The 11,673-nt window shown below is 55.4% G+C and overlaps 2 protein-coding genes across 2 annotated transcripts; both read left to right on the top strand.

Annotated features, from left to right (window-relative positions):
• Positions 1–2,184: 2,184 nt before the first annotated feature.
• Positions 2,185–3,397, top strand: BESB_018660 (uncharacterized protein; the record flags this gene model as incomplete). Its single annotated transcript, XM_029360581.1, has 3 exons — positions 2,185–2,304; positions 2,754–2,862; positions 3,192–3,397. 3 exons carry the CDS (start codon positions 2,185–2,187, stop codon positions 3,395–3,397), a joined length of 435 nt encoding a protein of 144 aa, XP_029216557.1.
• Positions 3,398–6,305: 2,908 nt separating this feature from the next.
• On the top strand, positions 6,306–8,321 carry BESB_018650 (uncharacterized protein; the record flags this gene model as incomplete). Its single annotated transcript, XM_029360580.1, has 3 exons — positions 6,306–7,022; positions 7,659–7,943; positions 8,058–8,321. 3 exons carry the CDS (start codon positions 6,306–6,308, stop codon positions 8,319–8,321), a joined length of 1,266 nt encoding a protein of 421 aa, XP_029216556.1.
• Between the last annotated feature and the right edge of the window lie 3,352 nt (positions 8,322–11,673).

The raw sequence follows: 11,673 nt of genomic DNA, 5'->3' as shown, positions 1-11,673 counted from the left end.
CGCTGCAGCCTACCCCCTGCCTTTTTCGCCGTTTTGGGCTCTGGCTTTTGTCTGCGACTGCGTTCCGCACTAGCAGTAGCGGATGCGTAGTCAGGAATTTCCAAAAGTCTCTAACGTGAGAAGTGATTAGGTGGAAGAGAAACAGAATTTCGTCGTTTTCGGCCATGGCTTTTGTCTGCGACTGCGTTCCGCACTAGCAGTAGCGGATGCGTAGTCAGGAATTTCCAAAAGTCTCTAGCATGAGAAGTGATTAGGTGGAAGAGAAACAGAATTTGCGGTGTAGCTGGACATATGGTACACCACCCACAGTCCAACGAGCGTGAAACAAGATATATATTTATATATTGGGATTTTGGCTGCGTGTGTTGAGTGTCGGACGCATCAGGTGTCGGTAGAGAACGCGGAGGATGGAGGCGCGGGAACTCACATATTTTCGCCAGGACCTCTTTTTTGCAAAATGCAACACACGACTTTAGTCAAGGGCTGGGCTCATGTTGAACGTCCTAATTGCTTGCGAAGGCATCTTCAGTCTATTCGCACGTCTTGCTACTGCTGCTAAGAGTTGCGCAACAATTCACAGACACTAAGTCCGGCATTCGTGAGTATCCAGCAGGGCCCGAAGCTCAGTCACTGCGAACGCCGGTCTTCGCAGGGGCCCCTCCTACGAGGAGCGGCGGTGAAGACAAGGGTAGAGACATCTTACTTCCGACTATGTCTGCTTGGGGGAAATCAGCTGGCGTCAGAGCATATCGTTTTTCACGCACCGGGAACGCGTGGGACTGTCCCAGGCGCTGCGATTAACAGATCACGGGCAGAGGCCAGCCTTATGATGAGAGACGCACTGGACACTGATACTGATGAGGCACTTTGCAGTTGCTCATGTTTTTGCTGGCACAACGCCGACTCTATCCACATATTGTGCGTTCGCTTTGTCAATGTGAATGCTCAGTACGCACGAAGTGTGCTTCGCGCATCGTGCGTAATGAGCACTCTGTAAAGCGGGGGGAAATACATTTTCTAGCCGCAAAACGGCAGGCCTCCCCCAACGCGCCCCTGCATCTGGAAATATAGCGAGATTTTCACACCGGCACTCCTTTGCAATTTTTCTCGAGTGACTTGCACATCTCGTGGGGGTCCCATTATTCGCCGCCAACGGTGTACGACGCCCCATTCGCCTCGCGACACGCAGTGGAGTCACACGGTCCTGGCTGAGAAATGTGGGTTAGTGATATCTATGCGTATGTTTTGCTCACGCGCCTTAATACTCCCATAGCACTGATCCTCATTCGTGGGTCTGCCCCTTTTGTCACTAAGAGGATCGGACGCTAGGTTCTCTTCAGTGCGGTGAAAATGGATGAGCCAGTTCTCCTGTTTGTAGTCAAGAGAGAGGCTCTACTCATTTATGCAGGTGAGAGAGACCTTGATCTTCCCTGCGTTTTTCTACGTTTGATAATGTAGTGCGTGGTACCGCTACGCTGTTTTCCACATGGAAAATGAGGAAGCAGGCGTGCTGTGGACGTATCCCAGCTTCTATGGCTTCTGTCGGCGCTGTGCATGCATCGAAAGTCGCAAACGCCCAGTGTCTTCGCACACGCGTCATTCTGTAATCGCACAGAACGGCCGAGGCACTTGTTGATTCCGCGTGTTTTACGGTTGCGTCCACTTTGATTTTTACTCTGCGCCTTGTTCTCTCTTCTGTTGTCACACTCTGCCAACCTCCGAGCCTCGCCGAAAAAGGAGACTCGCACCGTCCAAGCCTGTGCAGGTGCGCAGCTACCGTCCTTCACATCCGAGTTGAGGGATCCCCATTCTGTGTTTTCTCTGTTATATAAGATCTTCCTCTTCTCTTACACCATGTCTGCTTCCACACTGGCGTGCCTGCTTGCCGCCCGTACGGCCTCGGTTCTGCGCGCGTCGGGGCGGGGCTTGCGGCTCCCTCCCCTGGTTTCTCCCCTGGCTTCTTCGTTTCCAGTTTCGACTCCAGCTTCCCAGTCCTGCTGCATTTTTGTTGCGCCAGCGTCTTCACAGCTCTTCTCGAGGTGTTTTTCTTCGTCTCCCTCCTCAGCGGACTCACCTCCGCCGCTGAACACCGCCTCTGAAGCTGCCGGTGTCGAGCGCCCGCAGCTCCTGCACCGCGCCTGTCAAAATGAAGCCGCACTTCTGAAGCGTGTTGAGAGCCTTCAGATGGAACTCCTTGGAGCCAACTGGGCAGACTACTTGACAGGCGTGATGGACTGCCCCTTCTGGGAAGAAGAACTTCGCGCGATTGAAGAAGAGGCGCAGCCTTTCGCAAACAGCCCGAGTGTAAGACATGCCGTTAACGCCCAAGAAAAAAAGAGGAAAAGAAGAAAGCAGTTTGTGGAGGTGGAGCGACATGAGGTCCGTGAGTGTCACCGTAGCGGAATCAGTTGTGCGTGCACCGACGCGTTAATGCGCCGTCGACGCTTCGCATGCCGATGCAAGGATAAGGCCTAAAGCAGAAGCGTCTTTTGGAACGTGTTTAGAGGGGGTGCGCATTTCTTTGGTGGGTTTGCTCTGTTTCTCCGGCACTGACAACGGTATCTTTCAATATTTCCCTAAACCTGGAGCAGTGTTCCCGTCTTGCGGGGGGGGGGGGGGGGGGGGGGAGGGGGGCAGGTCAGGTTATGCGCTGCACCGCGACAGGAGCGCATCTGTTTGTCGTGCGGCAAATTGCGGCTTTTCGCGGGACCGGAGGCTCTTGAGTTTACACGAATGTGTTTTCCAATGTGCAGGTGCAGGCGTCCATGACGAGTCTTCGACGGCTCTTTGACCTCTTTTACCAGCTTTCGGATGTTCGCGACCATCTGAATCAGATCATGGAGCTGGGCAGCCGTGCCGCGGGTGAGAAACTGAGTCGGATCTGAGTGCCGACACCACAGTTTGCACGGACTGGCACGCACATTCCTCGCGTGCGTACCCCCCTTTGGATAGCCCTACGCCCTGGTTCGTACGTAGATATGCGCATCTAAACTGAAAAGACAGTGCTGTGTTGCAGCTCTCGGGCGTCGCGGACCCGCACGTTTTTTTCAGCTCCCGGAGGTGTGACCTTGCCTTTCAAGCGTCGGCTCCTTGAGTTGGAGTTGTGCTTGAACGTGACCAGCAGGGTCGTGCGGGCGCCGCCGACGGAGCGACGTTCTGATCTTTTGATTTCTTTCTCCGTTGCGCGTCAGGTATCGCGGGCACCGGTTTGAATGCGTCGGAGGAGGTGAGCAACGTCGACGAGCACGCCAAGAGGGCTTCGGCAGGGTACGACCGCCTCATGAAAGAATACCCCGAGTACTGCGCGAAGGTCGACGACGTCCTGGGATCTGGCCTGGCGCTTCTCAGACAGAAGCACAGGTTCACCTTTTCGGGTCTCCACCGTTTCTTCTACTGATGTGTTCGACCGAGCGAGCGTTTTCGAGTGCCGAGACAGGGGCGGATCGGTTTGTGCGTGGGGAGGAGCGGAGAAGGCGATCTCTGTTAGTGCCTCCCGCAGTCCATCACCCCTGCGTGGATTGCCTGCTTGCGGCGACAGCGCCTGGTTCACCCGGTGCGGTCGTTCGCAAGAAGACGGAAACGAACTCCCGTGCATGAACGTGCGTAGTGTCTAGCAAACTTGGGCATCTTTCCGGGGGTGGACCTCGTCAGTCGAGCGGAAAGGCGGCTAACTCACGGAGACACTGCATGCCGTGGAACGTTCTCGAGAGGTCACGACAGGAGGCTGCGTCGCGAACTCGCGAGTGCGAGCGATTACGAGATCGGTCGTGTGCAGAAGTACCTAGATTTTTCCTCCCCTGGCACAATGACATCTTAGTTCGCCAAGAAAAGTCTCGGGTCAACGCTTGCGCACGTGCTAAGCCGCCCGTAGTCCGTGGAGGTACAACATACGTTTCCTCACTCCCTCTGATTGGGACCGGCGGTGAACTATGACGCGGTTTGCTGTTCAGTCTGCATCGTACTTCAAGAGGGTCCTATATATACATATATATAAAAATTTGTATATAAATACATAAATATATCCCTATGTACGCATAGTTACGCCAGGACGGCAGAGGGCATCGCCTTACTGCATTCAGTCGCACCTGCACAAGAGTTTTGCGCTTCTTCGTCCGCCTCACACTGCAGTAGTCATGCAGATAAACGTGAAAAGAGAAGTACTTCCACTCGCAGGCAGAGGCCAGGCCTGTCTGAAAATTTGTTCTGGCGATTCGCTACCGATCTGGAGGGGGACATTGCCAAAAAGCAGCGGAATTAGCGCAGTGATCAGTCGTTCCGCCTCAACATCGCCGTTAGGGGGAACTCCAGCATGCAGCTTCGTTTCAGCTGAGTATGGAAGCTCTTGCTTGGAGCCCAGCAGAGGAGCACGCGAGTTCCGTTTTTCTGAGTGACCAGATCGAGCTCACTCGCGCGACAGCTTTCTGCCGTCTCTGTCCCAGCCTTTCACGGGCGGAAGTTGGATCGAAAGTATCCGTGACAGTTCGCCCCGGATAAACTTGACACTCATCTGTAGTTATACGTAGCTGCAGCGCAGCGGCCATAAATTACGTATTGCGCCTTCCCGGCAATGGGGAGCCTGTTGTTCTCAAGTTTTTCCTCCTTCAAGTTGCAGGGGACAAGTGTGAGCATGCCCCTGAGTAAGAGATAGCCAGAGTGCCTTCTTTTTTCCCCAAGGAAGTGGCGCACTCGTCTCCCGCTCTGTCTCTTGGCGTAGAAGAAGCGCCAGTCAGCCGACGCCTTGTATGGCTGCGTCCTAGAGTGAAGTGGAATGGGCTTTTCTCCAGAAAATGAAGAAGACGTGCCAGTTGTGTGAAATCATCAAGTGCCATTTTTTCTCTGCTGTAGAGGGGGAACTGTAGAAAAGAGTTAGTCCACGCGGGGCTGTCTTGCGTCTTGCGTGCCGCCTGGCGTGTCTCCCTGACCGCTGTTCGTGTGTCTCGGATTCGTTGCAGGCATGCATGGTCGCGACAGTCCCACGGTATTTAATGTCGTCCTTATAAGACTCAGTCCCTCTCCTTTCCTCGGGGCAGAACACTTCATCCTCGAGCGGGGAATCTGTCATCCCAAAGATACCCGTGTGTCTGCGTGCGTCCAGGGGTCGTCACCGCCTTGCACCACAGGGGGGTCTCGCCGCTAATTGGAGGACAGCAGCTCTTTTTGGTCACTGGAGACAGGCACAGATCCTTTCCTCCTTCTTTCCACTTGATTCCCTTCCAAACGTACCTTGCTAATTTCATGTACGACAGCAGAGGCTCCTCCTCCCAGCCGAAGACCCTGTGCGTTGCGCCTCCGCTAAAGTGGACGAGGAGGGCTGCTGCCTGTCACATGCCCGTCCGCCATCGGTAGTCAGGCCTCATATGTGCCTGTTCCCATTTTCAGTCGCCCGGGTAGATCTGCCCCGCGCAGCGTGTTTCCGTTTCCTGCATATCCTTGTTCCTCCCCGTCAGCATGAGGCCACCCTACCCGCCTCCGTCATCCGAGGCTCGCTCTCCCTCGCAACGGTTGGAGCACTGAGCACACTCCAGAAACATTAGTACCCTGTTCTGTTTCCGTTCAACGGTTTACGTTCCCCTGAGTTGCTTCAGCATTCGCTGCCATCGGGTACGATCCAAGAGAACCCGCAAGGGCAGCATTTCGTTTGCTGTGGTGGGCTTGCGTGGGCTGTAACGCCGGGTGCTTCGCTTATCGATTGTCTCGTTTCCCTAAACATTTCCCGAGTTCGACCTTCGGCGTTGCACTTTTTCTCCTCTGTTGCTCTGTCATCATCCTCAGTTGTCTGCATGGTTCGCCGCTCACTGCTTCTCTGTTGATCTCAGTACGGCTGTCGTTCCCCCCCTTTTCCCCTCGCAAAACAGTCCCTTTTCCGTGCTGCTTCCACTCGCTGAGAATCGTATATCTCTCGTATTCTTATACGGGTTGTTTTCGTTGATTCCGTGTCACACGCCACAAGAGCCGGGGCAGCCGATACGTTCCAGTATTTGCGGACCGACGCCGCACTCCCTACGCGGATTTGACTTGCACATGAATTTCTGTGCCCATGCTTCACGTATGTCGCACGTGCTCGTTGGGCTGGTACTTCTTCGGTAATGGGTGGAGCGCGCGTGATCTGGTTTGCCCTTTGCGTTCATCTGTCTTTGTCGCTGAGGCTCGCGTCGTCTTGTAATAGGTTCACGCCCGGGCGTTCCGGACCGGTCTCTTTTCGCATACACAGCTCTGGTCAATACTGCTCTCATGCGCATTCGTCTCGGGACGCCCTGAGGACCCCTGGGCTGGCAGCCAGAGGGAGAGCTAGCTAGGCAGGCAGGATGAGTGGGTTTCATGCCGGCGACGACGCCGACCGCCCGCGTCATGCGGGGCTCCTTGTCGGCTTCAACAGCTCACGCACTGGAACAAACCCTGCGTCTCAGAATGCTGATCTGCCCGGCTACGAGCGAAGCCGGGCGGGAGACTGCGGAGGCGACGGCGGCTACTCTGGAGGTTCGTCCTCTCGTTCCCCCCCGGTGCCGCCTGGGCCGCAGCCAGCAAGTCATAGCCTCGTGCGCGTGCGCGACGGGGACCGTCGACAGCCTTCCAGCCGGCATAAGGACCGCGCATCGTCTTCGCTTTCTGGGCCGTGTCCGCAGAGAGACTTCGAGGAATGCGGCGACCGATACGGGCCATCTTCGGGGCGGGTACCTGTGACGCGCGCGCCGCTCTGGAGGGACGCAGAAGGAACCGGGAAGGGCGTCCCAAGCAGTTCAGTCAGCCTCCGAAGCGGGCAAGCGGCTCGAAACATCAAACTCGATAGGAAAGTGTCCTTTCACCAAGCCACACGAGAGCGGACGTCTTCGCTTTCGGTTGGAGATGACGATAATGACGGCGAAGGCGAAACCTGCGCCGAGGCCGCTGAGCAACAACTGCGGACTCTCGATGCCCTTCTGAGTGAACTCGCGAGGGCTGTTGACGAGGTTGGAGCCACGAAAAAGAAAGGCGCAGACGCCCTCAGAAACCACCAAGTCAAAGTGCAACGGCTGCAACAAGAGGTGCGCGAAACGTCCGCGCATACGGCGGCCCAGGCGTCCTGCGCTGTCAAATTCGCTTCATGCGTCTTCATGTGGGCAGGAGGGGAAGCGGGCGTATTCACGTTCATCTGGATACAACGGTGCGGCGTTCCGAGCAAGAATGCTAATACTGCCAAAGGCGCAGCAGGGGGGCAAAGGACGAACTGCCCTCGGACTTTTCATACAACGTGTGAAGTATTGTCAAAACTGGATAGATTGTTCCGTATCAGACGCGAGCGCGGAGCAGTGTGCAAGCACGTCGGAGCGCCTGCGGGTAGGGTGTGGCGAAAGGTGATCTAAAACCTATGTATGAACACATGGCTGATATATATATATATATATATATATATATAGATGGATCTTTGTCCGGCCTCTACCGCTCTGACGGCTAAAGAAAATTGTTGGTAAGTGCGTTGATAATGCCGGATCCGTACCTTTTCTCGTCTCAGGTAGTTGTTCGTCGGTTTCGCGAGTGGTTGGTGGTCCTCTGTTCTCGGTTCGTGTTCGTCCGACTTAGGCCCTGTGGTGTGTTGTGCGCGCTCTCGTGTGCTCATCGCTAGTCAGATGCTTCCTTTGATTTGCTACCAAGCGGGTTTTTATTCCTCACTTGGTTTTCAGATCGATACAACTCTCTCGGCACTTGACCTTGAGCTCCGTTGTATCGCCTCATCCCTACGGGTCGCCTACAGATCTAGCCTGTTGGCTCAACGGCAACAGAAACAGCAACAAGCGGCATCTCTGGGGCGCTCCTACGAGGACGCTCTTCTCTCAGTTACGTGCGAAGATCTGCTGGCCTACCGAGCGGGCGCAGAGGAAGGTGACGAGGAACAAGAGACGCTGCGTGAAGAGAAGTTGAGGGAATTTCTGGTTCAAGCAGGGGATGATAAACAGGACAAAACACAGGTGCGTGCCAGTGCCGCGGGAGGGTATAAACTGGTGCTGCCTTCAGAGGATTAGAAAATCACTGAAGGTTAGGGCACATGTTGTCTCTTGTGTGCTCTCGTGCTCCTTTGCCAGGCATCCCTTTATCGAACGAAGCAGATGGTCGCAGAGACGGAGGAGATGGGAGCTCAGATTCTGTCGACGATGAACGAACATACTGAACAGCTCCAGAAGGCGGCTGAAGAGCTAGACGAAGTTCAGTACAACGTGATCCGAGCAAAGAAGACTGCAATGGCCATCGCAAAAAATGCGGCTGGAGACAGATTTATCCAGTGTCTCTGTCTCTTCATCGTTCTGTTCCTGGTCATCGCCATTGTGCTTGTTTGTGTTCCACGCTAGAAGGCCGAGCACGCATCAAAACGCAGGTCCGGGGCGTGGCTGTACCTTCGGGAACGCCGAAACGAGTGCTCGTGGGTACGAAACGATATGTATAGATAGATAGACAGATAGATACTTTTATGGGCCGGTAATCCGCGTTGTCTGACCGCGAGTGTGTGGTAGTTTGCTTGTGCACAACCATAAAACACGTCTGTTTGCAGCTGCGCTTGCCCACTTTCTTGCGCGAGCTGTGAGAAAATACAACTTTTTGACGGAACGAGAACTTGCGTCACAGAACCTCTCTTTCCAAGCTGAAGCTATGCCGCGAAGCAGGGTCGCAGGGTCGCCTCTTCAGTTCCAAAAACCCGCCGTCGTCATAGGAAGCCGAGAACAGTGCGAACTTTGAGCTTACGTGTCTGGCTTCATGGGTGGCGCCAACGCGGAAGCACAGTCTGTCTCTTACGATCCTATTTCCCAAAGCAGAATCGTCTCTGCAGCATGAGGGCACCTAAGGCACCTACCGACTCTCCGGGCGTCACATGCGAGGTTTCGAGGTGCCCACCGCTGTTAAGCAGTTCTCCTCTGCCTAGCCGGAAAAGGTCCGCAGCACTAACATCGATCTTTGCGAACCCACACGAGACGAGCCGCGTGGAAGCACTACGTGCGGCACGGTGGATATCCTCTGAGAGGGAATACAGTCTTGATCTAGGCAGGGTTGAGGTGCGTGTAGGCTGCGCTGGCGACCCCGTCGCAGCGTGAGAAAGCACCCACGACCCAGAATGACACTCAGACAGTTCGATTAGATAAAACGCTCCCCAGACAGACAGAATATCTGCATTCGCACACCATACTTTGCCTCCATTTCCACCTCCTGCTCAGATACTCTTCCCTATATGCTAGCGTTGGCCCCTTCGCCCATCTTTCCGCAGCGTCTCCGATCTCAGGCCTGTCAGCAGAAATACATACATCTTCAGGAAGGGAGCCAGAGGAGGACTTCAAATCAAAAGGATATGGGGAAACCCGTGGCACTACTGCAGCATCTAAGGAGGCGCTACACACGCGACGCAAAGATTTGAAAGAACCCGTAACAGATGGAAATGTGCTACATGTGCTGACAGGGAAGCTGTCAAATTTGGCTCGTAGGGGCGAAGCTCTCCGGCTCCATGCTCCTCGCTTGCTTAGATCACTTCAGTCTGACAGTGTCGCGCTCGATCTGGCACCGTCTTATGGGTCAGCTTCAACCGTCCAATAAATGCGCTGGCGCACGCCCGGCTTTCTGCGGCCATTCGCTGTCTAGGATGTAACTGGAACTTTCATACTTGTTCTACAGTAGAACTCGGACGCTAAAACCTCTGGCGGATCCACTCGCTCGATTCCTAGAAAACCGAGGACCGTCCCGCGGCACGCCCGAAGGTATCACTTTGCCGTGCTGCACGCGCTCTTGAACGGGTTTCTCGCAGCGTGTCCTGGCGCCTCTGCCTAAAAGGTAGTGTGGCCTTCGTTGGAGACGTGCCCTGAGTTTTCGCTTGTGCCTGATAACAATCATCACCTCCTCAACCCCCCTCGCCGTCTGACGGCAGACCACAACGAGGAGGGGGGGGGGCTGCGGGCCGCAGTGGCTGATGCCCTGCTCCTGCGCCTTGGTTTGGCGCTCCTGCAGCAGCCCCCTGCACTCCCACGGGGGGACCCGGAACAGGCCCGAACCTATCCGTGCCGTGCTCTAGCATCAGCGACAGTTTTTCTTGGCGCATTCTTTGGAGTGCCATCGACAATATCCTCTGCTGCCTTGTTCGACGAGCGTGCTGTAGGGCGTTATAGAATCGTGTGAAGTGAGTGCGGCTTGCTTTACTGCGCTGCAGCGCAACTAGCCTTTTGTCAGCTTCGTTTATGTCATGGTTCCTCGTGGCCACGAGGGATCGGGACGCGTCCGTCGATGTGGCTTGAAGGCAACCACCGCCTCCCACTGAGCTCGGCAGCGTGCTTAAGTCATTCAGCGTTGCAGACAATGCGGATCTCGATACCTCAGATAACGCATATGACCGCCGGACCGCTTGAGCGATTTGCTGCAGCGCGTTCTCGCGTCTGGTGCAATGGCAACATACCTGTTGATGAGCCCCCAAAGGCGACATCAAGTCTGAAGCCGTTTCCACGGCAACCCCCCGCCGAGCCGAAGGCCCCCTGTGGTTCGGGCTGGCTGCTGCAGCCGTGGGACGGCCGGCCGCGCGTGGTTCGTCATCGCTCGCTAATCCTGGTCCTTGTATAGGCACACTCGCTCCAGCCAATGCCCTTGCGGTGCCACCTACCATCATGCCGGAGACTTTACCGTCTCCATGATCCTCGTGCCTGCTTGATGAGAAGTCGCAGACATAGTGGCGCGCGTTCTGCGGCGATCTGCGTGTGTGTGCTCAAGCACTCGGAAACAAGCAAAACTCTCGACTCTGGCTGGATGAATATCGGCGTTCGCGTGTTCACAAAATACAACAGCTTGGTGTCGGCTGCTACGGCTTCGTTCGGCTGCGATGGCACGATAGCCGCACTGCATGACTATGTGTTAGGTATGACACACTGTCGCCCGTGGCGACGCCCGAGCACGCCCGATCTCTTGTGCCCCGCTGGGGGATGAGCAAGGTGGCGGTACCGGAGATGCCATCGAGGCCCTGGTCCTGCACATACAGATTTTTGCGCATACTCGGCCCAAGTAAGAACTCACCTTTTCCTTCCGTTCTGTGACGCTACCGAGAGCAATGAATTACAGAGGCAAACAAGCGCGAGGGCCGCCAGCCACTGGGATCGCTGCCTAGTCTTGCGGCTTGCCAGACTAGCACCTGCGACGACTGGGATTGTGCCCAGCGAGAAAATGCCTTCGGGCATGAAAAGATACATCAGTCGCGTCCGAATACTGAAGGGAGTCCTAGCCGCAATCAGCTCATTTGCCACGAATTGGCGAAGAACAGTACACACCTGCGCAAGGCCGGTAGAGCTCGTAAAAAGTCTGGCCGTCTCGTCGCTGTGCCCTCTATCCACGTTCCCCCGTCTTTGCCACCCGACGAACGATTTGACGTTAACGAACACACGGAAAGTTCGCTCCCGCATAAAACGTGAAAGCTTGCTCAGCACTTGCCAGTAAATCACTCCTGTACTCTGTCGTGATACCCCTCGCAGCTGGCAATGCCGCCGTTACGCCAGGGACGCAGTCATGCGCCCACCACAAAACAATGAACCGCTCCGTGCACGCGAGGTGGCTTGCGACGCCTCTAGTGATGCAGACGCAATGGATGGTAGTGCGGCGCAAACATGCTTACCGTCTCCGAATCCAGCTACAGAGCAGAAGAAAGCGAGTAATTTCCGGCTCTGCCTAGAATGTTCAGCAGGT

This window comes from Besnoitia besnoiti, chromosome X, assembly GCF_002563875.1.
Source record: "Besnoitia besnoiti strain Bb-Ger1 chromosome X, whole genome shotgun sequence".
NCBI classification, from domain to species: domain Eukaryota; phylum Apicomplexa; class Conoidasida; order Eucoccidiorida; family Sarcocystidae; genus Besnoitia; species Besnoitia besnoiti.
This window is presented reverse-complemented; position numbering and strand designations above follow the sequence as displayed.